At 41.7% G+C, this 27386-nt stretch overlaps 1 protein-coding gene across 5 annotated transcripts in view; it reads left to right on the top strand.

Annotated features, from left to right (window-relative positions):
• Nucleotides 1-15485: 15485 nt before the first annotated feature.
• Nucleotides 15486-27386, top strand: part of eya4 (EYA transcriptional coactivator and phosphatase 4) — a 45019-nt gene continuing 33118 nt past the window's right edge. For all 5 annotated transcript variants that reach the window (XM_080048177.1, XM_080048178.1, XM_080048175.1 and 2 more), the window contains exons 1-2: nucleotides 15486-15612; nucleotides 19434-19494. In XM_080048177.1, the coding sequence (XP_079904303.1) occupies nucleotides 19462-19494 (33 nt within the window). In that variant the 5' untranslated portion in view covers nucleotides 15486-15612; nucleotides 19434-19461. The remainder of the gene's footprint in view (nucleotides 15613-19433; nucleotides 19495-27386) is intronic.

The following is a 27386-nucleotide window of genomic DNA, read 5'->3' as shown; positions in this document are numbered from 1 at the left end:
TGTGTGTGTGTGTGTGTGTGTGTGTGTGTGTGTGTGTGTGTTTGTTAGAGCGTGGAAAAAGGAGCTCTAATAAAACGGCTTGTTATGTACAGATAGACTTCATTCATAACTGAAAAAGCAAATATTCCTTTTTTCCTTCCTTCCTTTCCATCACCATCTCTCCCAATATCCTCCTGTGAGGTCCCGACTGACACATTCAATCTGCATCTATACCATTATACAGACCAGACTGGGTAGGAATTAGGCCTGTGTGTGTGTGTGTGTGTGTGTGTGTGTGTGTGTGTGTGTGTGTGTGTGTGTGTGTGTGTGTGTGTGTGTGTGTGTGTGTGTGTGTGTGTGCGTGCGTGTGTGTGTGTGCCTGTTAGACCAGTGGGGATTTCGTGATTATGATTGCTGAGGACACGTGCTGCTCAAATTCTTCAATGATTGCCTCCAAACGAAACATAAATGCCAAACAAAACAATAAACCTTCGAACTGAGAGACAGAGAGAGAGAGAGAGAGAGAGAGAGAGAGAGAGAGAGATGACAACATCATATACTTGGAGTCTGTTTCTTGAAGATATCCAGACCACAATAACACGAGCAAAAACAGGGACCAAATGGGACCCGAAAACAGGGAGCAGATGGAAAAACAACCACATAAAAGTGCACGTGTGTGTGTGTGTGTGTTTCCATGCGCGTGTTCTTGTATGATACAAGAACACGCGCATGGAAACACAATACAAGTTGTATCTATACATTACATAACGTTCACTGCACCAATAATAGCCAATAACCTCTAATTGTGGCGTGCTCATTACTGTGTATAGATCATGCTCATTTTTGATTACATTCTGATTACATTGTACACATACAGCTATCCTCTATCCAGTCCTCCAAATATTGCCTTGACAGCCTGACATACACACACACACACACACACACACACACACACACACACACACACACACACACACAGTCTTCTCCTCAGAAGCCAAGCCAAGTAAAACCATAGGTACTGGTTCAGACAGTCACTGTACGTGTTCTGTGACAGTCTCAAACCTCGGGCCATTGGCACATCTTTCCTATAGTTTGTCTCTCTTGAATTCTTTCAGATTTTTTTTGCCTTAACTTGATATCTGCTTACTGTTCTGGCTCCAGTTCAGAGCCGTGTTGTCACTCTGATCACCAGACCATCCATCTTTGATCTCTCTCTCTCTGTATTCTTCTGATCCATTCGTTTTCAGCATTTTTTGACCCTCAAATGTGTGATTAATGAGCAGCACACTCCCATGAAGTACTCACACACACACATACACAACAAAGTACACCCACGTATGTTATACTGTATACACAAACAAAGCGTTGTTATGCCTTTTAGCTCATGAAATGAAAATCATTGATGTTAAATGTGATTGATTTCCTTTGTAACGTTCCGGGACAAAACTAATTTCCACACCGGTTACATAAACAATGCCCAGCGATTTGCAATTTCTCAGATGAATGTGTTTATTTCATCTGATTAGAGGAAAAATGGGAGTTTTGGTAAAATAACAACTGACGTGTTCTTCTACTCTGTGGCTCCTTAGTGCTCTCTGGTTTGACACCCAGTGATTGATCATTCAAAGGGGATTTTGAAGAAAATAAAAGACGGACACGCTGGTTTTCATCCCTTTGAGCTACTGTAACGTTTTAAACCAGCTGTAAGAAAAGATAAAATAAAATGGCAAAGATGAGTTTTTTTTTCTTCTGGTTCTTCCAAAATTTGATCTCTGCCAGATCATTTCTCAGTTGAAGTTAGGTTAAACTTGAAAACTATGAACCCTATACAGATGTCCCTACATTCCTGCAATTAAATCTTGGAAAAGGGAATTAAAACATCTGTAAATCCAATTCTTCATGTCAAAACTGAAAAGTATTGCCGAAACTAAATTCATGGGTGCGTTTTCTTTAGCTTTCTCTAGTGACAGACTTATGAAGTTTGGAATAAATCTTGGGTTTACAAAAACAGACAGAAATAACCCCATGACCAAATTCGAGCAAATCATGTGTCAGTCGATGCCGGATTACCCAACCTTCACCGGCACCGGATGGACCAACACTTATCATGCAAAAACATGCAGAGAAGTCTATGGAACCAGAGACAATTATACACCCCTTTATCCCTCGATTTCCTGACCCAGTGTGTTTTCTTCTCTCAATCCTTTTTCTCTTTTATTTTGGCCCCCTCTGTTTGCTTTTTCTTCCTTCTTTCATTAGTTGAAAAAACATAGCAGGCATTCCAGCTGTAATACTGCTGAGATTCAGAATCAGTGTGGGGATTTGGACTTGTGTGCGAGTGTGTCAGCAGGAAAAACAGGGGAGAGACAGAGAGAGACAGAGGGATGGTTGTACACTGGAGAAGCACCAGTTTGTCCAACACTGGAGAAATGTATTCTAGCATCACGTAACTTTGAATCTTTTCTTAATTCCTTCAATTACATTTTCTTAATTTCTTCATCAAACAATTTAGTTTAAGGTTCCTGAAAAACAACCACAGCTCTCTGACACGCCTAAAATGCATTTCACTGGAAATACATTTTCCTTGCATTCCAAATCACATACTTTTTATTTTTTCTATTCTACATACTACATCTGACCATAAAAATAATCTAGTGAGGATGCAGGAGGCATACACTTTGTACACATACTTTTACTTACTGTATCTATTTCTTCATAACATTGCGCCTTGATCTTGCCTCTTGCTTTTATATCCGTTGCATCCCCATTTATTTTCATAGGGAGGCTCCGTCGATGTGACGTCACTTCCGGTGCGCACTGGATTGTGGGTCAGAAACGGCCAAATAGGATGCTGTTTTCAACACTAAAAATTTTGTCCAGATCCGTGTTTTTCAAACCATGCTAAATCTGGCCACAAGAATTGGGACATCCTAAATCTTTTTTTCTACCATACTAATTAGTACATAGTATGGGTATTGGAACGCAGCCCAGGTGTGCTCCATTAGTGGTCAGTCACCTACTTTTGGCTGTGGAGACAGCATGAAAAATATTTGCAGTGAGGGCACGACTACCTCGAGGACTGGGGTGAATGCCCTCTATGTTAAAAAAGTATGCATCCTCCCAAACTAGATTAAAATGATCAATAAGAACTGCATTGTGGGAGAAACAAAAATGATATGAATGTATTTCTCAAAAAAAAGTTTGATAACTTTCTTTTAGAACTTCAGTCCTGACCATACAAACCATATTCATCTTGAATTTAATCCTAGAGTGCCAGTTGCTTTACATGATGTCACTGGAGTGTTGTAAATGAAAATAATTAGCAATAATATTGATTTGAACAAATTTTTATTTATTTTCTGCAGTTAAAGATCTCACGTGCCACCTTCTCTCCTTTAGGATTGAAATGAACATAAAAAATAATATGAATGTATTTTCCACCCCCCCAAATAATAAAAATAATTATACAATACTTTTTCAACTTCCCACGATGATCAGAGTCTTCATCTTGGAACTGGTGAAGAACGGATAGTCTCCCTTTCATCTCTGAGATTTTCTGGGTCAGGCAGAAGAGGCTGTGGCAGCTAGGTGGTGAGTGGAGTGGAGGCTTGATTTAATCAGCTGGTGGTGGCGGTGGCAAAGGCCCAACCATTGTGACTGGTGCTGGTAGAAAATGCATAAAGACTGGTGGTGGGGCTGGTGGTGGCAGTTTATGCTTAAAGACTGGGGCGGTTGCTGCTGCTGGTAGCGGTTTATGCTTAAAGACTGTGGCTTTTGGTACTGGCCTTGGCTGCGGCAAAGGCCCACCACACTGCTTACTGTTTGGGATTATACTCTTCATCTTGATCCAGACTGCGAACAGCAGGTTCTCAAGGTGTTTGGCCTCCTCTATCATAGTTCCTGATGGAGTTTTTGGAACTGGCAGGTTGCATTGGGATCTGAAGAAATATTGCAACATAATACCAGTCAAATACTAATATAAGAATATTAAATATTTTAATAATATATACATATGAAATATCTTTATAAAATCTGTATTGAACTTTCTCGCATCCACTTGTTGATACATGCTGAAATGAGTTTGTGTCCTTTGGACACATGGTTATGATGAATTTTGTTTAGTTAACTCACCTTCTTGATGTGTGTGTATGTCTGGATCTGTGTGTGAGTGTACTTATTAGTTTGTTGTGTATTGTTTTAGGTGTTGTTTATGTCCATACAATAAAAATAAGCCAAATTGGTATCATTTCCCTTATTCTGTTTGGTTTTTCAGCATGTTTTACTTTGGACATATGTGTGTAACTTCTCCATCTTCAACCGTTCAAGCAAGGCACAAAGCAGGTCTCCTCTACCCTCAAACTACCATCAACAACTATCAAATCCTGACTGCTGAATGCTGATCATTGAAGCTGTCCTTTGAGAGAAAGTGTACAGGAAACAACTTACCGCCCCATTGTGCATTTGACATTCTGTCGGGTAGAGAGAAATTAGGAAAACAAATCAATACTTCGTATTTTGTTCAATATTCAATCCTGAAATCACAATATTTAACCCAGGCAATCACTTAGTACCCGCATAAATGCGATGTCCTTAGCTCTCAGCTGCCCCTGTATGGTTGCAATCCTTTTTGTGAGCGAGGACGTAACTTTGGCCAAATCCGACATCCTGATAGTCATGACCGACTTGTTGTAGTTGGCCTCTCTCCTCACTGCATCAATACGCGCGGCCTTCTCTGCTCGCAGGAACTGGTAGAGTTTCTGAAACTCCTGTTTGATTTTCATCTCCATCTGCTGAGCCTGTAGCTGTGGATAAAAAACCTTTCTGATGAAAGTTGACCACTCATGTTGCCTTTCTGCCTCGCTACAGCCATTATGTCTGGGACTTACCTCCATGCGAGTGACTATCTTATCACAGTTGGCTTGTTCGATTAGAAATAACCCCAGATTGCTTGTCATGTGCTTCACTTCAGCTGTGAGTTTGGTCTAATAAAGCAAATGAAGGCACATGCATTAAGTAACCTAAACAGTGGATTAGATGTAGGCTACAACACATGTGCCTGCTACTTTGAGCAGCAATAGTAAGGGAAAAAAACTGTGAAAACTACTAATCCAAAAATGATCTTAATTGTTTCAGATGAAACTGTATATAGGCTACTTGCTCAAAGCTCACCCTTCTAGGCTCTGCTGCTTCGTTGATGGGAACGCAGTTGTGTTTCTTGTGTTGTTGTGCGTCCCTGCAAATCACACAGATGAGCTGCTGATCATCCTCGCAGAAGAGCTTGAGCTTCTCACTGTGCAGGCTGCACATCTCTATGGACCTCGACCGACCGTCGTCAGCCCGCATCTTCTCTAGTCTCAGGTTGTCCGACAGGCTTCCCAGTGCCAGATTACGCGGAGGAGGCTGGGCCATTGGAAATATTTCCATACAAATTGGGCATGTCTGCTTTCCGTTCTTTCTCCACCACTCCTGTAGACAGACCTTGCAGAAGCTATGGCCGCATAGCAAGACAACGGGATCCTTGAATATATCACAGCACACCGGGCATGTGCAATCCGACTCAGACTGCGATACGTGAGCTGCAGCCTTTCCGTACATTTCTCCCTCGAAGCCCACTTACTTTGAGCTTACTTAGTTCCGTGCGTTTTTACAACACACTCATAAAGCCTCAGTCACTTAAATGAACGTCCTATCTACTGTATTGTCTTCCTTTTTAGTAGTGTAGCCTATTTAAACTACATTCCCACGAGCGGCTGAATGTTCGCGCTTTGCGGACGTTTTGGTATTGGCGCGCCTACAGTAACTTCCTTATTTCCGTGCAGAAAGTACGGAGCCCCGGAGAAGCCAAGGAGAGTGAGCAGGAAAGAACAGAATAGAGGAGTCAGTAATATCAAGACTCAGGATTTGTTTCTTTCACGTTTGCCTATTTCAAAAAGTGTGCTGTTCTTCAGACCTATAGCCTACTGTGGGCATGGCGAGACAGTAGAACATGTGATAATGCATTGTGAGAGGTATGAGAGAGACAGAAGACAGATGAGGGGAAATTTCAGAAAGAGGAAAGTACATTTTGATATAATAGATATTTCAATAAATAATTCCTATTCCTAAATACATTCTATTTTTTGGAAAGATATAGGTTAATATTATAATTTTTTTAATTATTATTATTTAGGGAGGTTGTTATTTACTCCACGCTCCATACCAGTTGATGGCGGTAGCATCAAAAAGTTGTTTGCCAACCGCCAACAAAGAAAATAAAATAAAAGAAGAAGATGCATGGAGAAAATTATAATTATTTTTTTATTTATTTACGCCACGTTTTACTCAGTCTTACAATCTTTACTATGGGGTTTTTGTCATTGACCACTCGAAATTATATTGCATAAAAGTGCACAACACAAGACACAATTCATTTCCATGTTTTAATGAAATCTTGGGGGACAGCTGCACCGGAGAAGAGAGAGGATGGGAGAATCAACAGAAAATGAAGAGATGTGGTGAAGTCTCAGGTAAGAGAGAGTGCTACTGTATAATGTTACTCTTCTCTGGAAAGACAATTTAAAAAAACATTGTAAGGCTGGATGAAGGGTTCTTCTCAAGTCTTTTTCTCCTGATTTCAATAGCCTACTCAAAATGTTCTAAACTTGTAAACTCATCCCTGGAAATGGAATTAAAAAATATAAAGAAATCACTCAACTCAACTCAAATGTGTATGATCAAACATTTCGAGACATTTCCAGTACATGGACCTTTGATTTTATTTAAGATAAACTTTATGGGGTGCCTTTAGCTCAGGTGGTAAGGCGTCCCCCTCCCGGGCCCAGCAGCAGACCCGGGTTCGATTCCTGCCCGCGGTCGTTCTCTGCATGTCACTCCCCTCTCTGCCCCATTTCACCTCTGTCTCTCTGCACTCGTCAATAAACCATAAAAAAAAATGCCCAAAAAATATCTTTAAAAAAAAAGATAAACTTTACGTAAGATCTAAGTTTGCAGAAGTATATCACAGTTTTCCTGAGAGTCAGAAGAGTCTGACTTTGCAAATGAAAAGCAGCATGCTGTACATGTTGTACTTTGTTTTGTCCGTGCCATCAATTTATACTGTTGTGCCATATATCGACAGATAGTAGTTACCTAGTGGTAATGAGGTGGGTCTTATTTATGGTGGCAGTAGATGGCACAATTGCTGGAGAAGGCTGCAACATCAAATCCTGTATTCGCCTATCATGTCTGTGGAGATAACTTATGATGTAATGCATAGAGAGTTGGCCACATTAGTCACACTTTTCACTTATGTCTCGGTCTCCCCCTTAAAGCTGGGGTGGAGGATTTGGGGAGAAAATGGCAGTTGGGATAGAGATTCGAATCCAAATATCTCAACCGCTCCACTTGTTCTCTTTTTGTTCCCTCCCCTATGGTCCCTCCCTGACACACTCTACACCAGGGGTCTCCAACAGTACGATCGCGAGCTACCGGTAGCTCGCGGGCGGGTTTTCAGTAGCTCGCCTGATAGGTTGACCGACTTGTAAAAAAAAAAAAAAAAAAATTTTTTTTTTTTTTTTTTTTTTACAAGTTAAAAATATGATCAAGGTAAATGCACCTCTTCCCATGGTCAAAACTTTGCAATTTGCGGTAAATAAATGTTCACATGTGTCTCAAAGCGTTTCTCTATCAGCTGGTGTGTGTGCTGCTCTGCGGCTCTGCATGCGGCCATGCATAACTACGGCATGCACTGTCTTTGACCTTTGCATAAATGTATTTAATCATTTTAAGGGGAAAAGACATTGTATTTAGTTATTGGTAAAACAGCCTGCTATAGTAGCCATACAAGATTTATTTTCTGAATTTCAATGCTGCTTTATTTTTACGTTTTAAATTGGGAAATACATGTTCCAAAACGACCAATAACCTCTGTATTTAAAAAGAAATCAAGCAAGTAGGCTAATAATAACCATTTATGAATTATAGCCTATCGCATCACAGTAGGCCTAATTGTCCACAATAATCTCACAACAGCCCCTATCTAAAAAGGAACTTTAAAAATGTACAACTGTAAGGTCAGTTGTCTGTTTTATTCAAATAAGCAGTTGTTTATTTCTGTAGTGCGTATTGGCATCTTTGAGCAAAATACCCCCAAAATTTTCGGCGCGCCGCGTTGCGCCGCGCCTCCTCCACACCTGGGTGGTGACCACCTTGACTAAGACATTTCCTGGGGAAACACTGTTGCGTCACAATAAGAAGTGTAATACAGACATTGATGTCAATTTTCACTGATATGTGGCCCACAAAAAGTGTAAAGTAATGTGTTCTTGGACCTTTGATGGGAAATTATTTATGATAAGCATTGGGTATTGCAATTTCACACATGTACAAACAGAAGCTTAATTCATTTGATGTGTGCTATGTAAATAAATATAAGCGATTTCATACAAGTAGCTCTTGGCCACTTTAATTTTTTCAAAGTAGCTCTCAGTTGAAAAAAGGTTGGAGACCCCTGCTCTACACCAACAAAGTTGTGCCAAAGTGAATGGACAGTCCCAACAGCCAATAAGAAAAGAGAATCGGAGCCTCGCTCTGATTGGTCAAAGTGTACAGCTCATGTTAATTTTGACCAATCAGAAATCAGATACCCCAGCTTTAACTCAGGTCAGATCTAATATTAGACGTTCCCCCAAAGCCATCTGATGCACAAACACACACACACTCTCTCTCTCTCTCTCTCTCTCTCGCTCTCTCTCTCTCTCTCTCTCTCTCTCTCTCTCTCTCTCTCTCTCTCTCTCTCTCTCTCTCTCTCACTGCCTCTGTCTCTCACTTCCTTGCACACACATGCACATTAAAGCACACACATACGTATGGCTGCATACATCAAATTCACAGCAGTGAAAATCGCAAGCGATTCGCCCCTTGACCGCTGAAGCAATAGCAATCAGAGGCTAACCGTTTTAACATGACTGCACACACCACCATGTGGCCAGCTCATGTGGCTACTCTTTACAATTTCCTATGTCTCTTTTTCTTTTTCTCATGCAGGCTGTAGAGTAGGAATTATCACTGTTCTATCTCTCCTTTTAAGGATTCTAAACTGCTCCAATTGAGCAATGTCTAAATGTCAAACAGACCTTTCACTCTCTTTTATTCATATTTTGTATATGTGTATTATGAATTGAAGTCAAAGTATGTTTTGTATTGAACCTTGCCAAAATTGTGTCATTTTTGGTTGAATTTAGTTTTATACGGTTTTGTGTCAGTGTGTAAAAACCTCAAGTCAATACAGGAGTTATCCGTCAAACTGGCTGTCTGTCCTTATCTCTCACAGAAGAAACACTTAACACCATTTGCTATGTTACATCACTTCATGATAATGTATCTCCTAAGCGATAAAGACTTTTCCCATCTTATCTTTCCTATGCTAGCATAATTATAAGGGCTGGGGTTAGTGGTGCGGGGGTGGGTTCTTGTGTGACTGTTCCTATACTTAAATATTATGTCCATAACCATAAAACATTCAATCCACATAAAGCCAAGTCTACTGGAGCTGACCACAGTAGCCTCCCCGGGGTGGCGCAGTAAAACTGCTCCGAGCCGCCATTAGGTGAAGGGAGCTGGAAGAAATACTGGACAGAGGCCGAATGTGAGCCAAAGCACAGCTGATGGTAAACTAATTTTGTTGGCCTGTTAATAACCCCTCCCCCCCAAATAAAAATAAATAAATATAAACACACATGCACACACATGCCTGTACTTGTTGCGTTCACACACACACACACACACACACACAGTGTACTGATTTTTGTGAGACACACACACTGCACCGTATTAGCTTCCACACAAGCGAGGAGTCTCTTAGGACGCTCAATGTGGCATAAAGTCACACAGTCCCTCTTTCTTTCTTTCCCTCTCTTTCCATCTCTCCTCTCAACTGCTCTCACACACACTTGATCACCATCTCAGCGAGTAAGACATATGCTCCATCATTTGCCTTGAGGGACAAAGGACTGGGAAGGAGTTAAGCTAGACTTTACAGCGCAGTGCGGTGTTCAGCTGCACAACTTTCCTGTCTGTGGAACAGAAGAAACACTATACAAAGCTAAATCTGGACTTGATATTCAATGCACACTTTTTTCAAAATGAAAAGACGAAAACATCAGTCATGTTCTTAACATGATAAATAGCACCAATTATGTCTGAATGAGGTTGCATGTTAATGCCAAAAATCATTTTGTAAAAAGCAAATGTTAAATGACTTCATTTGAAATGAAACCTCTTTTCCCAGCACATTAAGCTTAGAAGCGTCTAAGAATAAAATCACTGTCTGTCCATCTGATGCCCCAGAGCTAAATCATAAAATACAGGCATGTTCCTCATTTCCCCCTCTGTAGAATAAAGAATAAAAAGATCAATTGATTGCAGGCAGCCATTACAGTACATGGTCCACACACAAAGAAAGTTTGAGCAATCTAAAAAGCTTAATGATTATTCCTTTAACGTTTTTCTTACTGTGTTATGTGTGTCTCTTTCTGTCACCGTACACTAATAAAGAGTCAGCGAAAAAAAGTTGGAAGTGTAACCAGATCGGCAGCTCCTCTGCAGGACATTACAGGAATTTACGATGTGTTAAATGTTTCCTTTGTTCCTCCCTGTGGCAGCTCGCTCCGGCAATTAGGGAAGTCAGCGGCCTGCAATGAGCTCATTATGCCCCCCCCCCCCTCCATCCCTCGCTTCATCTGACAGAATTGGGCAGTTATTTGATTGATTGATACTTCAGGTAAGTCATTTCATACGTCTTGTATACAGCACTATTGTAACGCGTGCGTAAAAGATTAACCCGTGCACTTGCACCTTTCTTTTGTTGACAGAAACATGAAAGCAGCAATGCATTTGACTTGTGCAGCACCTCCTTGATTACCAGAGGAGATTAATTGAATGTCGCCATTGTTTTTCTTCCAATATTGTGGTAAAATCTGAAACTCAACTGTGGCGCTTTGCCAAAGTTCTAAAATGCAGACTTTTTTTCTGTGCACTTGGCCCCCTGAAATAAACCCCATGCGCCATTCCATTTGGCAAACCAATTTGGGATGGAGGGTGGGGGCAGGAAAGGGAGAGGTATAGGTTAGCTGTAGTAATAATCATAAATCACCTCTGAAATGCTGCCATGTCACATGCCAGACTGTGCCACTAATGACCAGGCCCATCTTTCACCGGGTATTTTTATCTGTGGGCCCTGACACTCGACTTCTGGAAGCGTCCTCTCGTTTTACGTCGTCAGCACCTCGGCCCGGCCTCAGCACAAGTTCCTCACATATCTATAAATACCAGCCAGCTAAATGGCATTTTCTCCCACCCACCCCCTGCTTGGCAAGAACCAGGAGCTCTGTGACTTGGCAGAGATACCCGCAGTCCTTCGCCACTAAACATCTTGGGGCTTAGCCCCCCTCCCCACCCCAGCGTCACCTCCCAGAGAACAGCTGGCAAAAAAAATAGATCCATCTGCCACTGCCTTCAAATTCCAAAGTGGTTTCAGTTTAATTGAACAAGTTGAAATAGGTTTTCGCAAGATTTAGGAGGAATTTCTGACATTGCAGGTGAAGTTAAAGCATCAACAAAGATTAGTGTGTGTGGACTGGACTCACTCTCTCTCACATACACACACACACAAACACAACACACACACACACACACACACACACCAGAAATGCACAAACACCTGTACATACTTCCTTTGTGCAGAATGTTCTGCCAAGTTTTTTAATCTTGCTGACATGTGGCACTAGAGACTGCAGGTCAGCGACAGCTTCCTGCTATTTTGGGCACTGTCACAGCTTGAGGATTTAATTTATTCTGCCAGAATGTGTCAATCACTGAACGGCAGGGTGCAGGCCTGTGTCTTCTGCGGGAGAGAGAGGGAGGACTGCAGCGGGTAAAAGCTTACTGAGGAGTCGAACAGGACTGAAAACAAACCCATATCATGGCAGAAAGTGAACTCAGCTCCCCAACCATCCTGACAAATGCACACAAAGTTCACTCTTACTTTTAGGACCTGGGCTGCCTGTAAAGCATGTTAAGTCAGTAATTTAAGACAATGCCTATGCAGGCACAGGACACAGGTATCTGACTTGGTGCACATATACGGACGAAGCTTCATTAAAAAAAAGTATATAAACAAAGAAAATATCTGCCCTAAGCGGCCACCATAGATTCTCCAAAACAGACATAGACTTGCAGAGTGGATACAGACACACATTTTTTATATTACATTGGGTTTCTACTTAGACAATAAATGAATGTGATCTCAGGTGTGCAGTCTGTGCATACAGTATGCCCTGCATAGCCCCAAGGCCATGTGCTACATTAGATTTACATTTATACACACATTATCATGTATTATTAGTATTTATCATTATGAGTTCAATCTTGAGTGGTTAAATCCCCCAGCTAAGTTTGATGTGTTTAGATGTGGACCCTGTGTGAGTGTGGACAAGGAAGTCAAAAAATGTGTTGCTCAAAGATATCATGGAACAATTCCAGATATGTATGGGCCATTACGACCCACTGGTTTGATGGAGGCAGTTTCAGGGACAATTTCATCCAATCTTCGATCAGTGGTCACTGTTGGCCATGCCAGCACCTTTCCTCTGGGCCATGCTAAGGGTTGGAATTTGACCCTCCCAATGCAGTGCCAACACACACACGCACATCAGTCACCATGTGATGTCACACACACTAGGCAACGCATGGCATCAGATGACTTTGAAGCGCTCATCCTGTGCAATACCATGTACTAAATGAGCAAAGAGCTCAGCTGTGTCACCTCACAGGATGTCAACTCTCTGCTGATTGTGTGGAATGTTGTATCACTCCCTGATTTCTCTTGGGTTTTTGCTCAGGGTCCAGAGGCAGCCGTGCAATGCATCATGTACGGAGATTGTGTCTGTCTGTGTTTTTGCTGTGATACTCTTTTTTCTTGAGTTGTTTTCTACATAGATGAGTTTTTCGGTATATGATGCTATGATCCTCATTTAGCTTCACCACTTGGATTTTTCTCACAACTATTACAGTAACTGAGAACACGGTGGCGAGTGAAAAACCCCTTAGCTGAGCCTTCAAAACATTGAAGGATTTAAATGTCGGGGTGACATCACTTACTGCATCCCTGCAAGCTGGGATGACATCCAGTCCCCAAAGAAATGAATAATGACAGCTCCCTTTCTCTCTGTTCCCTCCGTTTCATGTTTGCAGTCTGTTGGTGGCTTTCTCTTTCTCTCTGAGTTTGCCAGCCGATGTGCCAGCCAATGCCACAAAGAACAGAGTATTTGTTTTTTCAGTGTGTTTGTGTTCTATGCCAGGGAAACTTTGGCTCTTTTCATTCTACATAATATTACCAAGATGCCTTTGAATCGTATAAACAAAGTGCATTTGTGTGCATGCGAGAGACAGTTAACAGGGCAAAGAATGCTAAGATGTGTTTGCATTCATCGTGTGTGTGTGTGTGTGTGTGTGTGTGTGTGTGTGTGTGTGTGTGTGTGTGTGTGTGTGTGTGTGTGTGTGTGTGTGTGTGTGTGTTCTGAATTAAGTGACTTTTGGGGACACACTAGAGTTAAAACATGTATATTGGGGACGGCTTGTGGTATTGTGGACAAAAGCTGTGTCCTCAATTGGTGAAACTGAGGGTTGGGTTTGGCAAGTACTGGTTACGGTTATTGTTATGGTTAGGGTTAGTCTTCAGCTATGTATAGTCCCCAAAAGCAACTTGAAACAACATATGTGTCAGAGTGTGTGTGTGTGTGTGTGTGTGTGTGTGTGTGTGTGTGTGTGTGTGTGTGTGTGTGTGTGTGTGTGTGTGTGTGTGTGTGTGTGTGTGTGCGTGCGTGTAAGTGTGTTTGTGTGAGAAAGTCCGCAGGAACCTCGAAACCAACAATCATCAGAGATCAGTCAGAGAGAGGCCTCTGACATCATCATCCCAAATAAATGACAGCATGCTAAAAGAGCGCTGGTCCGAGGCCAGTGGGATCCAACAGTCACAGAATCCATAAGCCATAACAAACATTACATTTTTCAAATAAACTACACTCTGTGGCCAGATCTGTCATCTTTCTGGGGCCACTGTGGAACAATGTGGTCTGACTTCACTCTCACAAGATTTGATCCATGTTTGTTATTTTGTTTGATACGCCCAGCTGGCTTTTATTGGCACAATTGCTCTTCATATTTCTGGCCTGGTCTTGTATTTTTGCCATCATGTCTGCTCTGATATGTGTTTTATTGTATATTTAGAGTATTTTTTCCAAATGTCTCTCCATTAGGGACAATGCTCGCAGCCTTTTTACCAACTTACATCAGATGCATTTCTATAATACAAATACAACCTTCAAACTGCATGCCAAATATTGTATGTATGTACAGTATGTAATGTAAACAAATGTAAAACTTTGTGGTCTTCTATATGTTTTTGGTTATGAACCAGTTGAGGCTCTCGTCCTAAGATGCACACGGTATAAATTATTTTATTTGGTTTTATTCTACATTTCTCATGTTCTTTTTTCTTTTTAATAATGTATCTCGTTTTTATCTGCATGTGTGTTGAAGAACCCCAGAAAGACTAGCAGCTGAATCACCAAAAGATAAATAATAATTTGGCAGTGTAAAAGGGCAAACGTAAATGCAAACCGTCCACTGTTTCTCTACTCTTCCTAGCATTTTGGAGAAGGCTTTAAACAAATACACAACTGCGGCTGTAAGGTTGAACAATGTTTTGTAAGGAGTTTGACGAAATAGAAATAATGTGGGGGGGGGCAAGGTTATACTTTACAAATAAAAATTATTTTATTAGGTCTAGAGTTTGAAAAAAATATTTGTCTTAATTGTGAATTGGGGGAACAAGAATTATAGCGTATTCCTGTGTGCTCTATAAGGACATCTTACGGTAGCCTGCTTAATAATAAAAAACACAATGTCAGATAGATAGATAGATAGATAGATAGATAGATAGATAGATAGATAGATAGATAGATAGATAGATAGATAGATAGATAGATAGATAGATAGATAGATAGATAGATAGATAGATAAATAGTTGGTGCAGCCTGGTCAGTGGAGGCATTTTGTTTTTGTTCTGATGGAATAAAACGGGGAGCTTGTCATTATGGCCAAACTATTAATAAGAATGTCATTTTGGTATCCCCCCTCCCTCCCTCCCTCCCTCCCCTCTGAACCCCATTAGTCTTTTGGACACTTGCCCAATAGTGTCCGCATGGCAGCTGGGCGCATGCGCAGCAGCACTGTTTGCGATAATGAAGTTGAGTCTAATGCCTCTGAACAGCCCGGTACTCGAACTTGGACGTGGACTGAAAATAATGGTGTTCGCCGCAGAAGTCAACGGCCCAGTCACCGAACCTGTGAGCCAGGACATGACTTTGAGTTTGTAAGTGCGTTCAAGCGAGTGTGCATAACTTCCCGGGCTTGTTGTTGGACTCTTGCTGGTAATGGGCAACGGTCAGTGACAGCCTGCAAACAGCAGGGAGAGCTGTGCGGCGAACACAGCGCCTTTGATTATGAGCGTTTGTCAGAAGTGAAGGAAATCTGGGAGCTGATTTTTCCCTTTTTTTTTTGCTGGGACGAAAATCATTTATAAAAGCAAAGCAGGTATGTTCACGTGGTTTGTCTGTTTCTGTTGCTTTAGTGCTGATGATCACGGTCATGATGCAAACTGTCATAGTTGCTGACTGATTCAGTCTGATTTGTTAAGTGAATTATTTTCTTTAGAGCCCTACAAAGAATGTATTTAAAAAAATGATAGGCCTAGCATCCAACACCGAATTATAAACAGTTGCATTTTGCACAATTTACAATAGCCTATCACGCATTTATTTGCGTACATTGTTGTGAGGCCATTTAATTTGTCAAATGAGATGCTGGTAAAACATTCAAATAGTGCACTTTTCACAAGAGTCAGTTTGGGAGTGAGTCCAAACCTCATCTCAACCTCGGGACTTTAACCAGTTTTGATTTATTTGTTTTAATAGGCCTGTAGGCTATAGGCCTATACTTTTCAGGTAAATACTTTAGCCTGCCGTTTATATTGATACAAACGTACATTTATTTTCAGTATATTAATATTAATATGAATTCAATTTAATAAATACAAATTAAATTATCCTTAATCTGATGGTTATTTTCTGTATGATGGTCTTTGACTGCAAGTCGCTGTGCTTCCACATGTTTTTATCCTTAGTTCATCCCACGTGGAGGAATGTAGTCCCCTCGCTGTCCCTCTCAGCATCCCTCCGTGTGTCCAACACTTTTCTCCCCATCTCTGCTCTCGTCCCACGTGGAGTTTGTGTTTATATTTGATATGTAGGAAACGGGAATCTTATCCCACGGATGGGCTCTCATGTTTGAATGGCCCTGGTCATTGGCCTGCCCCTAACAACATGACAGGTTACGCGCCGACTCAAAATCTGATAGGCCTACTGCTCCGTAATCCATACAGATTAGATTTCACATTAAGGACTCATGCTCTACCATCACGCATTAGTGCGGGATTTGGTTTGTGGAGATTTGGGAAAATGAAAAAAGATCCTGACACAGGCTAAAAATCAATTATTGCCTATGTTATTTTAATTGTAGGCTATGTGTGAAGTGACAAGCAGGTAATTATTTTTAAATTGATTATAATTTGAAAATGAATTTGAAATAGTCTCTTTTGTAGGCTATATGAGGAAAATATGTAACCAAACATGCTGGGTTTTTCGGTTTTGAAAATATTTATAATTGTCTATTTAATGTCATTTATTTCTACACAGTACAGGCTAAGGCTACGAATAAAATATCAGACGGTATTGGGGAAAGCCTGTAAATTGTAGGTCTATAATTGTGTGCCATTAATATGCCTAAATAACTATTTCACAGCATTTAACTGTAATTTCAATGCAATTATGTTTGCCTTTGCATTTAAATATAGATTATGTGATTGGCTGGTTAAATTAAATTCCTGAGAAAATGTTGTGCGTGTCCCTCAGGATTTCTGCTGGAAACGTGGTAAGAGTGGCCCATTTGAACTCAGTGTTACAGATGGCTATCCGAGGGAACAATGTGTGTGTCTGCATCTTCCGTGTGAAAAGAGACGTTTGGTTCAAAAACGAATAAAAATACATATTTAACTGGTTTATTTAAATAAACAAAGAACAAGAACATTTTTTTTAAAAATCGGTCAGTGCGTAAAAACGTTCGCTGAGTCAATCAAGTGTGAGTCCAGATTAATATGCGACTTCTCACTGCAGCCCCTCCATCGCAGCAGCACAGTCTGCGGTTTGTCCGACATCCTCCACTGTGTTCGGCTTTTATAGCGTGAAAAATACCGCAGTAGTGTAGCTGTGTAGTCCACTTTCTAATCCACCGCCGTCTCATGTGTGTTTCTTATGTCGCTGTCAATAGCCATGGAGAGAAATATAATTCTCTCTGCTGGGACGCCGAAGGAAATGGCAGGCATTATTGATTCCCTGTGCAGTGTCAGGTAACTAGGCTATACTCGGTGGGTTAAGGGCCATACGAAGCAGTCATGTGCATTGGGATATTACACACACTTTTAGAATGAGAATAAAAGCATCAATTTATACATGTGCCTATTATTTCCGCACTGATAGGCACTATGATTATTCTACATATTTTTTGAATGCATCACGTCTAATGCCACCAGAAGTCAGACAAGTGAGTAAGGTATTCACAATATGATAGAACATCTTTATACCCTATGTGGATATGCCATCCACTTTAATCCCCTGCTAAAGGAGATTTTTAATCATGAAGGGGAGAGTGAAATGCAAGCAGATAGAGGGCTGATTCTGTCCTCCACAAAGGTGAGAGAGGAAGAGAGAGAGAGAGAGAGAGAGAGAGGGGGGGGAGGAAAAGTAGAAGGGGCAGAGAGGGAGTGAGGGAGGGGGTGAGGAAAGGCTTGGGCACAAATCAATTCACCCGAGAGACGCATTATTGTCTTGGGTTTCAGGCGAGGAGGAGCTGAACACTATGAAAAATTAAAAGGATGCCAGTTAGTTTAATGTATCGAGCCAGAAAACTCCACGGCTCACAGGTCACACTCACATACACACGCACACACACTGAACAAACAAAGGTCTTTACATTACCTTTACAATCTTGCTTGTTCACCTTAACACATTTAGGGACATGTTTTAGATTAAGCTGGCATTTTAAAATAGTGATCAGCCTATTTTAAAGGAGTATCCGTCCCCCTTTGCATTCACACCGTTCACACATTGGTGAATTTAGATACAGTACACTCCAATGAACCTTTTCTTTCTGACACAAGGCCTTTATTGCACTGTGCAGAAAGAGGAACAGTATTGTTTGCAGTTCGCTCTCGATGCTGGCTCAAGGGGGCAGGTGCATGCGGAAGAATGTTAATTTTCACTGTGAAATTTGGGCAATTGTTTAAGGAAATGTCATGTTTTCATGGGAAGGTTCGGTGGAAAAGGGTTCAGCGGCACTCCTTAAATAGCACACTCGCTGGGAACCACGGATCTAATGATAGGGAAGGATTTTGGGTGTTTGAATGTGAGTGCGTGTCATAGTGCAGCCCCGCTCTTTTGTTCAGCTATCAAACTTTTTTTCTGAAGGGCCTTGGCACAATGTAGCGGCGAGGAGGAGGCCATTTTGTGCCGTTCTGTTGGGGATGATGGCATTGTTTTCCATTCTTTCAGCTTGGCCTTTTGTTTGCGGCGTCGCCCTCTGCGTGACAGTAACCCAGACACACACACACACACACACACACACGAAAAACAAAACAATCCGAGAGGCAGAGACAAGGACCCAATGTCATTTCTTTTTTCATTTTTTTCCATCCCTCATCATTCAATCTCACTTAAATTGTAAAGCAATCACCTCGGCCTCTCCGTCGCTCCAGACTCTTGCGCCAACCTGTCTCCTGTCTAGTATTAATAGGGTCACTCACTGTCTTGGTGTGTGTGTGTGTGTGTGTGTGTGTGTGTGCTGCTATAGCCAGCCACTGTGTCTGTGGTCCAGAACCAGCCAAGCGCCGGCCAGCCGTATCATTTACACTTCTCCGTTTTCATTGTTGATATTTACTTCTGCAATTATCTCTCCACTTCACCCTCGGCTGAAGATGATATGCCGAAGTTAACGCTGCCCCGCTTCCCTCCTCCGGTCTCCTGTTGCTCGCACATAAACACACCGACAGAAGGTCTAAACGACAGATGCGCAGTGATGTGAAAAGAAAAAAAGAAATGAATACAGTATGGTGAGCGTGAGTGATTCAATTGGGCAATCAAACCCCCCAAAGCAAGTGTTCTAGCTGGAAAACAACAAGGTTAGCACACACAGGTGATGAGGTGATGATTGACCTGATTAAAACCTGCTCACAGGTGAATAGACTTTTGGTTTTATATCCTTTGGCTGACATTTTATTTCCTACATTTTTTTGCCCCCTCAAGTGTGTGACGGATCACAACCCGAGAAGCCATGGAGGCCTCACAGGACCTCAACGAACAGATGGTGAGTTAAATGCTACTGTATGCATGTGTGTGTGTGTGTGTGGGAGTGTGTGTGTGTATGTGTGTGTGTGTGGGGGGGAGGGGGGCGTGTGAGTGTGGGGTGGGTGGGTGAGTTTACCTTGTAAGCGGCCACACAAGTCTGAGGCATTGGAGAAGGAGATGTGTGTGTGCGCCAACATGCAGCAGATGTGTTTCGGTGAGTGTACAGTAACCATATGGCAGCAGCAGTCAGAGTGAATGAGACTTCATTAGAAACAACGCTGGACGTCCACTTAGGATCTGTGTGTGTGTGTGTGTGTGTGTGTGTGTGTGTGTGTGTGTGTGTGTGTGTGTGTGCGGCGCGCACAGGGGTATTTTTCAGCATTGGTGTGCATGGAATAAAAGTGAATCCACAGTCATTTAAAGGTAAAATATGTATTCATTTTGCAACTTCACTAAATGGCATTAACAATGTAATATATATTGTCAATTTGTTTACTTAAAACATCACAAGAATTTTCAACCATCTTTAAATATCTGAGAAATTATTCATTTTAATAAAGTAATGCACCGTTTCACTCACCTTGCTACTTCTTGAAAATTCCACTGAAGCCCACTAGCAGCGGAACATTACATATACTGCATTAAAATGAGTGATTAACTTGATTTGACAAGTAGGTATTTTTTTCTTTTGAGGCCTATATTCACACACTCCTACACACACACACAGACACACACAGACACACACACACACACACACACACACACACACACACACACACACACATTGTGCCTGAGGGTTTTGTTAGTGTGTCAGCTCAGCAGGCCGTTTCTGCGTCACGTCAGCGCAGCGTCCCAGTTCTGCTTGTTTAAAGATCAGGCCGTATTGTTGGGAAAATGATTTTGGCGGCGAGCGAGGTCCACTCACATTTCAAAGTCGTTAGTCAGCCACCAGAACAGGTGTAATTTCATCTCCTCCTCCTCCTCCTCCATCAAGCTTGCTTCTCTCTCCCTCACTCTCCCTCTGACCTGCCAGCCTCCACAGTAATAATAGCGCAAAGTGGGACAGAGCACATGAACTATGTTGTTTTTCCTCCCCACTTTTTGTGTTGCTCCGTCAGACTGGCCTTGGGCTTGGATTACGCCTCTGACCCCAGCGGAGTTACTGTCACTCACACATGTAGGTACGGTAGCCTCACAGTGCCTACAACACAAAAACATAGAAAGAAAGGAGGAGGCAGAGAGGAGAGTCCATCTTGTCTTGCCGCCATCCAAATATCAAATATTGATGTCCATATACCACAATTACTTCACCTGCTTTAAATAGGGCGCTGAAATCATTTATAATGTGAATTTGAGCTGCGGCTTAGAGGCATTGATTAATTGTGCAGGTTGGAAAAATGAGACCTCAGGGCAAGGACAGAGATCTTAATCATATCGCAGAGAGATAATGGGCTTATAAGGCTGAGATTTGTGCCGCCTGGAGTGGTCCTCACCTCTTTTTTTTTTGCAGGAAATAGTTGGCTTTACATTATGGAGATGGTAATTGGTGAATTAAATTGTGTTTTGTAGTTTTGCGTTTACATTTGAACCCGTATCTGGTGTCACTGATGCAATGCAATGTTGTTTAAACAGTGTATGATTTACATTCAGCTTATGACGTACACGTATAGCTCTAATGAACGCATTGGAACAACAGCCTGACTATACATTCTACCTTGATAAGGTTGTTGTGCTCAGTTCTGTTCTAAATATTTGAAAGAGATTTGAGACATTTTGCAAGTTATAGTTTGCGGTGATATCGAGTTATCTTGCATTACACTATGTTTCCATTATTTAGTCAGCCCTCACTGTTAATACTGGGGATGTATTGTTAGTGTGTATAAATTGCTGTTAAATATATATTTTTTTAAATTAAATATGTTTTCTCATCACAGTTTCCCAAAACCCAAGTTGACATATTCAAATGTCTTGTTTTTTCAAAACAAATGTCCAAAACCCAAAAGATATTTGGTTTAATTTCATATCAGATGAATATAAACCCAATTAATGGTCATTCACTGAGAGGGTGAAACCTAAATTGTACAAATTTATAACGTAAAAAAATAAAATAAAATAAAGGTTTTAATTTGTAATTTGATTCAATAATTGTAATGGATTTCCTTGGTGTGTTTAATATTTTAACTGTTAGTTCCCCACACGGCTTAATTGAAATAGGCGTGTGCTTCGGGTGACCGAGAAAGCGCCGCAGACCTCACACACAAAGTTTCGGGGAGTTGTTTGTCGATACCTGATATCCCCCCCCCCAGCCCCCACCACCACCACCCTTCCCTTCTAGCTTTTAAAGTCCCCCTCCCCTTGCCATTACTTCCTCCACCCTACCCTCTTCCCACCACATCTATCGCGTGTCATCTGGGTTATGGTCAGGCGTCCTCTCTGGCCGCCTGCCTGCCCAGGGCCATGCCTGCCGTCTGGGGTCCTCGGGGAGCAGTGGAAGGAGCCCGGGGCAGAAGGGCCAACAGCAGTTTGCCCTGCCGTAATAAGGCTTCTTTTTTAGCTTAGGGTTAGGGTTAAGGTTAGGGTTAGGGTTAGGGTTAGGGTTTTTTAGCTTGTTTAAGTGTCTCACTCCACCTGTTGTCACATAATAGTTTAGATTTGGAGAAAAGGTGATAACTGTTCTTTTTGTTGTTGTTCCTGTTCTTGTGTGATGCTCTGTGAGACAACAATGAACTGATTACACTTTTTATTTTTATTTATTTATGAATTTGTATAGAGTATTAAGAATATATTTAGTAAACAGAGATCTTCAGAAGCCCCTGAGTACACATATACACACAAACTCCGCTGGCAGACCCTCAGTGCATGGCTCTTGATCTGACAGAGCTTCGATTGAAGTCTGTTGGCTAGTGGAGGATGCAGTGAGAGACTCGGGGGGGGGGGGTTGTTGACCCCGGGGAGCCTTGCAGGATTTAAATGTATGGCCACCAGAAGAAAAAAAGTGAAAGAGATGAAGGAGGAGGAAAAAAGGGGGATGAAAAAATAGGAGAAAAAAAGGTTCTTTTAGCTGTAGCCGATTTCCTCTGGTGCGCTGGGAGAGGCCCAGAGTATGGCAGCTGTCCCAGTGTGTGTGTGTGTGTGTGTGTGTGTGTGTGTGTGTGTGTGTGTGTGTGTGTGTGTGCCTGTGTGCGTGTGTGCGTGTGTGAGACAGAAAGACGGAGAGAGACCAACTTAGAGAAGGTCAGGTTGCACCCCTCTTTCACCCCTACAACCCCATACAGACACATTCACACAAACTTACATGCAGCAGCAGTAGCTAAATACGAGCACGGCCCAACCCTGATTGCCAAGATTGCATTGGCGTCATAGACAGTCGTTTCAAAATCTGCCCGGCGACAAGGCATGTGGACGGACCACAGAGTGTAACAGCTACCCCCCTGGCATCCCTCTACTGGGCTGGCATCCTAGTTGTGGCACCGAGGTGCACTTCAATTTCAGCTCGGTGTACAGTGATTCTCCTAAGATTTATGTCTGAGTTGACAGCTGAGCGAGTCTACTGGTCAGACTTCTAGTCACCTCCGTCTTAGCTCTGCAGAGGGAAGGAGATATTTTGGACACGTAAAAAGCCATTATTCTAGGAATTCTGGTTGATTTCTATGACAAAACAAGGAGGCAAAATGCAACCAATCTTCATGAAGATATTGAAGATTACACGTTAAACAAGTAGTTCAATATTTTTGTCAAAAATGCTCCTTTGTTTTCCTGCTGTGAGGCTGTGATGCCCAATAGCATTTTTAGGTACGTATTAGAAATACATTTCATAGAATAGATGCGCCACCATTCTATTAAATATATCCACACTGACTCTGAGACACGCACATAAGGCCTTTATGCTCTAAATCGTTTTTTTCTCTTTGTTTTAAATTGAATGAATGAACGTATGATCACTGAAACGATTGATCAAGGTGTAATAAGCAGCACTGCAAGCCTCACTCAATAAATGTAAACAATACAGATTTCTTCCCTTGATGATTTTGTTCAGTAAATTTCAGGACAGGACAGACAGGACAGCTGTTTATGTGGGCAGAGACAGCTTGAATGGACATAACGCTTCAATAGCCCCTTACTCAACATCTCCCTTTTAATGTCAATTCCCAGTTGATTTAGCACTTTTGAAGTTCTGTCCATTGTAGAGGACCAATGGAACATTTTGGAAAGGGTGAAATCAGCCCACGTGAATACTGTAGAAAAACTGATCCTGCTTTCATATAAAAACTGAAAAAAAGAAAAAACTTATCTGGCCTCTTTGTTCTGAAAATTCTCAAAACAACCAAACGTATTATGTCTTCCAGCAAAACCTTCTCAGTTCTTGCCTTGGTTCAGATCATTTATAACGCATAAGAAAGAAAGTGAGAGAGAGAGACAGAGAGAGAGACAGAGAGAGAGACACAGAGAGACAGAGAGAGAGAGAGAGAGAGAGAGAGAGACAGAGAGAGATGGTTGAGTGAGAGTCTGGCCAGGCCAGGGAAAAGCCAGCTAGGTGTGAGGTGAGTAGGTCACAGACAGCCTGTGAGCCAATGGCAGTCCGACACAGTCAAAAGCCCCCCAAACAGACTGGAGAATCCATCTAGAAACCCAGAGCCACCGGCGTGGGCTTTCTAGAGGAACGCACCAGACAGGAAACCACATGATATGTGTGCTTGAGTGTCTGCTGTGCGTGTCCGTGTGAGAGTCTGTGTGTGTTTGTGTAGGTGTTTCTCTCTCTCTCTGTTATACACATGTACTCTCTGTGGTGTGGGACGGCTGAGGTCATGTGAGTGGAGAGAGACTTGTCTCACATTGGGACCATGCTTGTTTAATAGAAGCCAATCAGGGCGCTGCGTTTCGTGCCAAAATTCCTCACTTTATTGATTACTCAAAGAGTTTTCAAGGAAGACCTCATCATTGCCAGATGTTATATTTCTCTCTACTGACTATTTAAACACGATAAAAATCATTTGAAAAATAAGTTTCATTCCTTAAAAGAAATTATAGCAGTTACTGGATTTTTTTTGAAACTCTGAAAATCAAATTAGAAGGACAGAGATTCCTTGGTAAAAGCATTAAAAGATTTTATTCTTCACTCCCAGCAGCTTGAATAAATGGAGCCCCTGATAACACAACCCACCATTTGTTTGGTATGGTCTGCTGGCCCAAAAAAAGCGCTCATCTGCCATTGGTTACAAAAAAAGGAGCATGTTTCCTCATTTTGCCTGGGAAGGAAATGAAATTGCAACAATTGTGCTTTGGTTACGGAGGAACCTGCCTGCCGCGAGAACTTCCTCTGCTGCTCTGCTGGGAGATTGTATTTCTCTCCCAGTGCAGCGTAGAATGAGAGAGGTGGCCCAGGGGTCGTCAGGGCCAACTAGGCTGTGACCCTGGCTTAATCCTCCAGACTATAGGTTCACAACTAATGATTATTTTCATTATCAACCAATCGATGAATGCGTAACATTTTTCAAGGAATAGTTGTTTGTGTTTTTTTTTTGTTTTTTTTAACTATTATTCATTGCTGTACATTGTCCCCTGTGTCTCTTCGGGACAAGTTTGTGCATGGCTAAAGATATATATATATATATATATATATATATATATATATATATATATATATATATATATACATATATATATATATATATATATATATATTAGAGCTGCAACGATTAATCGACGAATCGATTATTAATCGATTATTAAAATAATCGACAACTATTTTGATAATCGATTAATAGTTTCAAGTAATTTTTGTATAAAAAATGTCCAAATTCTCTGATTTCAGCTTCTCAAATGTGAATATTTTCTGGTTTCTTTAATCCTATTATGACAGTAAACTGAAATATCTTTGTGTTTTGGACATAAAAATACATTTGAGGAAGTCAACATGGGCTTTGAAAAATTTATCAACATTTTTCACCATTTTCTGACATTTTACGGGCCAAAACACTAATCGGTTAATAATCGATTAATCGAGAAAATAATCGACAGATTAATCGATAATCAAAATAATCGTTAGTTGCAGCCCATATATATATATATATATATATATATATATATATATATATATATAAGTATATAAGTACTGCACCTATGTCCTGAAAGAAGAAATCCAATATTAATACACAGCCTAGGCTCTGTAAACGGCCATGTTGCTAGCTATGTTGAGCCTATGCTGTGTATTAACACTATGGTTGCGTTCCGAATCGCATACTTTCTACTATATAGTATGTAGAAAAAAGATTTAGGATGTCCCGATTCTTGTGGCCAGATTTAGGATGGTTAGAAGTACCCGGATGTCCTACTTCATGCAGCCAAGATTGTTAGTGTTGAAAAGTGCATCCTATTTGGGCGATTCTGACCCACAATCCAGTGCGCACGTGAAGTGACGTAACATCGACGAAGCCTCCATATGAAAACAAACGGGGATGCGACGGATATAAAAGCAAGAGGCAAGATCAAGGCGCAATGTTATGATGAAATAAGAGAGAAAAGTATGTCCCAATAGTATGCCTACTGCATCCTAACTAGATTCTTTTTATCGTTGGATGTAGTATGTAGAATAGAAAAAAGAAAGAGTATGCGATTCGGAACGCAACCCATGTATTTTTTCCCCAGCGCCCACAGACACGTAGTGGATTGTGAGGAGTTATTCACTGTTTTTGACTAAGCGTGTTTTGACAAACAGAATTCTCCAGAATTGCTGACTCCACCTCTTATATTTCATTTTCAATCATATGAAACATTAAAATGTATATTTTAGATTTCTTAAGGGTGTGTGTTCGTCCATCTGACCAAGTTTTAACTGGATCTATAGCTTTGATGCCCGGACAGACACATCTTTCGCTCCCTGTCCTTCAGTTTATCTGTCTGTCTGTCTGTCTGTCTGTCTGTCTGTCTGTTTGTCTGTCTGTCTGTCTGTCTTCCTGTTCGTCCTTCCATCCATCAGTCTGTCTGTCTCTCTTTTTTTCGCAGGCCTGTCCGCCTCTTCGTCTCTCCCTGTGTCTCTCTGGCTAGAGTGATGATTCAGGGTCTATTGTGAAGCCAGCAATCCGATACATAGCCAGCCCGAGAGCGGGGGTGGGAGGGAGAGAGAGAGAGAGAGAGAGAGAGAGAGAGAGAGGGGAGACAGTAGAGAGTAGAGGGAGAGGGGGTGGGGGTTGAGGGAACAGAAGGGATTATGGGTGTTTTTCATGGCCAGGTCCATGCTGTCTGGAGCCCTGGGGTGCTTTTGGCAACCCTTACCTGTCCTCTGCTTTACCTGTTGCTCTCATTCTTTATAACACAGCCTCTACTACTACTACGGTCTCCGCGTCTCTTTGCCTTCCTTTATCTTTATCCTTCTCACACCCCCGAGCTCTTCACTGACCCCTTTTTTTAATAGTCTCTCTGCCCTTCTCTCTTTTCTTTTTCACACTTACGTACATCTCTCTCTCTCTCTCTCTCTCTCTCTCTCTCAAAATGCCGTCCGTCTCCCCAGACAGATGGTATTGTGAGGGATTTTTATTAGGAAAACGATATGAAGTGTTTCAAAGCACGGTATGATGGAACAGCTTGGGACTTTTTCGAGACACTCAGCTCCTGCCAGCTATCCTCGCGGCATAAGGGGCAGCGCTGACTTGTAAAGTTCGGCTGACCCTGTGTTGAGTCTGGGAGCAGATGGTGTGTGTGTGTGTGTTTTGCGAGTGTGTGTGTGTGTGTGTGTGTGTGTGTGTGTGTGTGTGTGTGTGTTAGAGAGCGTACCTGCTGACTGTCTCTGGATGTGCTTTTCTTTTCTTTTCTAAGGATATCTACCTTATGTTGTACCTCTCACATGCACACGCGTTGTGATGTCATGAGCAGCATTATTTAACAGGCAGCTGGGAGGCCATTCATCATTTAATT

Source organism: Ammodytes marinus (assembly GCF_949987685.1).
Source record: "Ammodytes marinus genome assembly, chromosome: 19".
Taxonomy (NCBI): Eukaryota; Metazoa; Chordata; class Actinopteri; order Uranoscopiformes; family Ammodytidae; genus Ammodytes; species Ammodytes marinus.
This window is presented reverse-complemented; position numbering and strand designations above follow the sequence as displayed.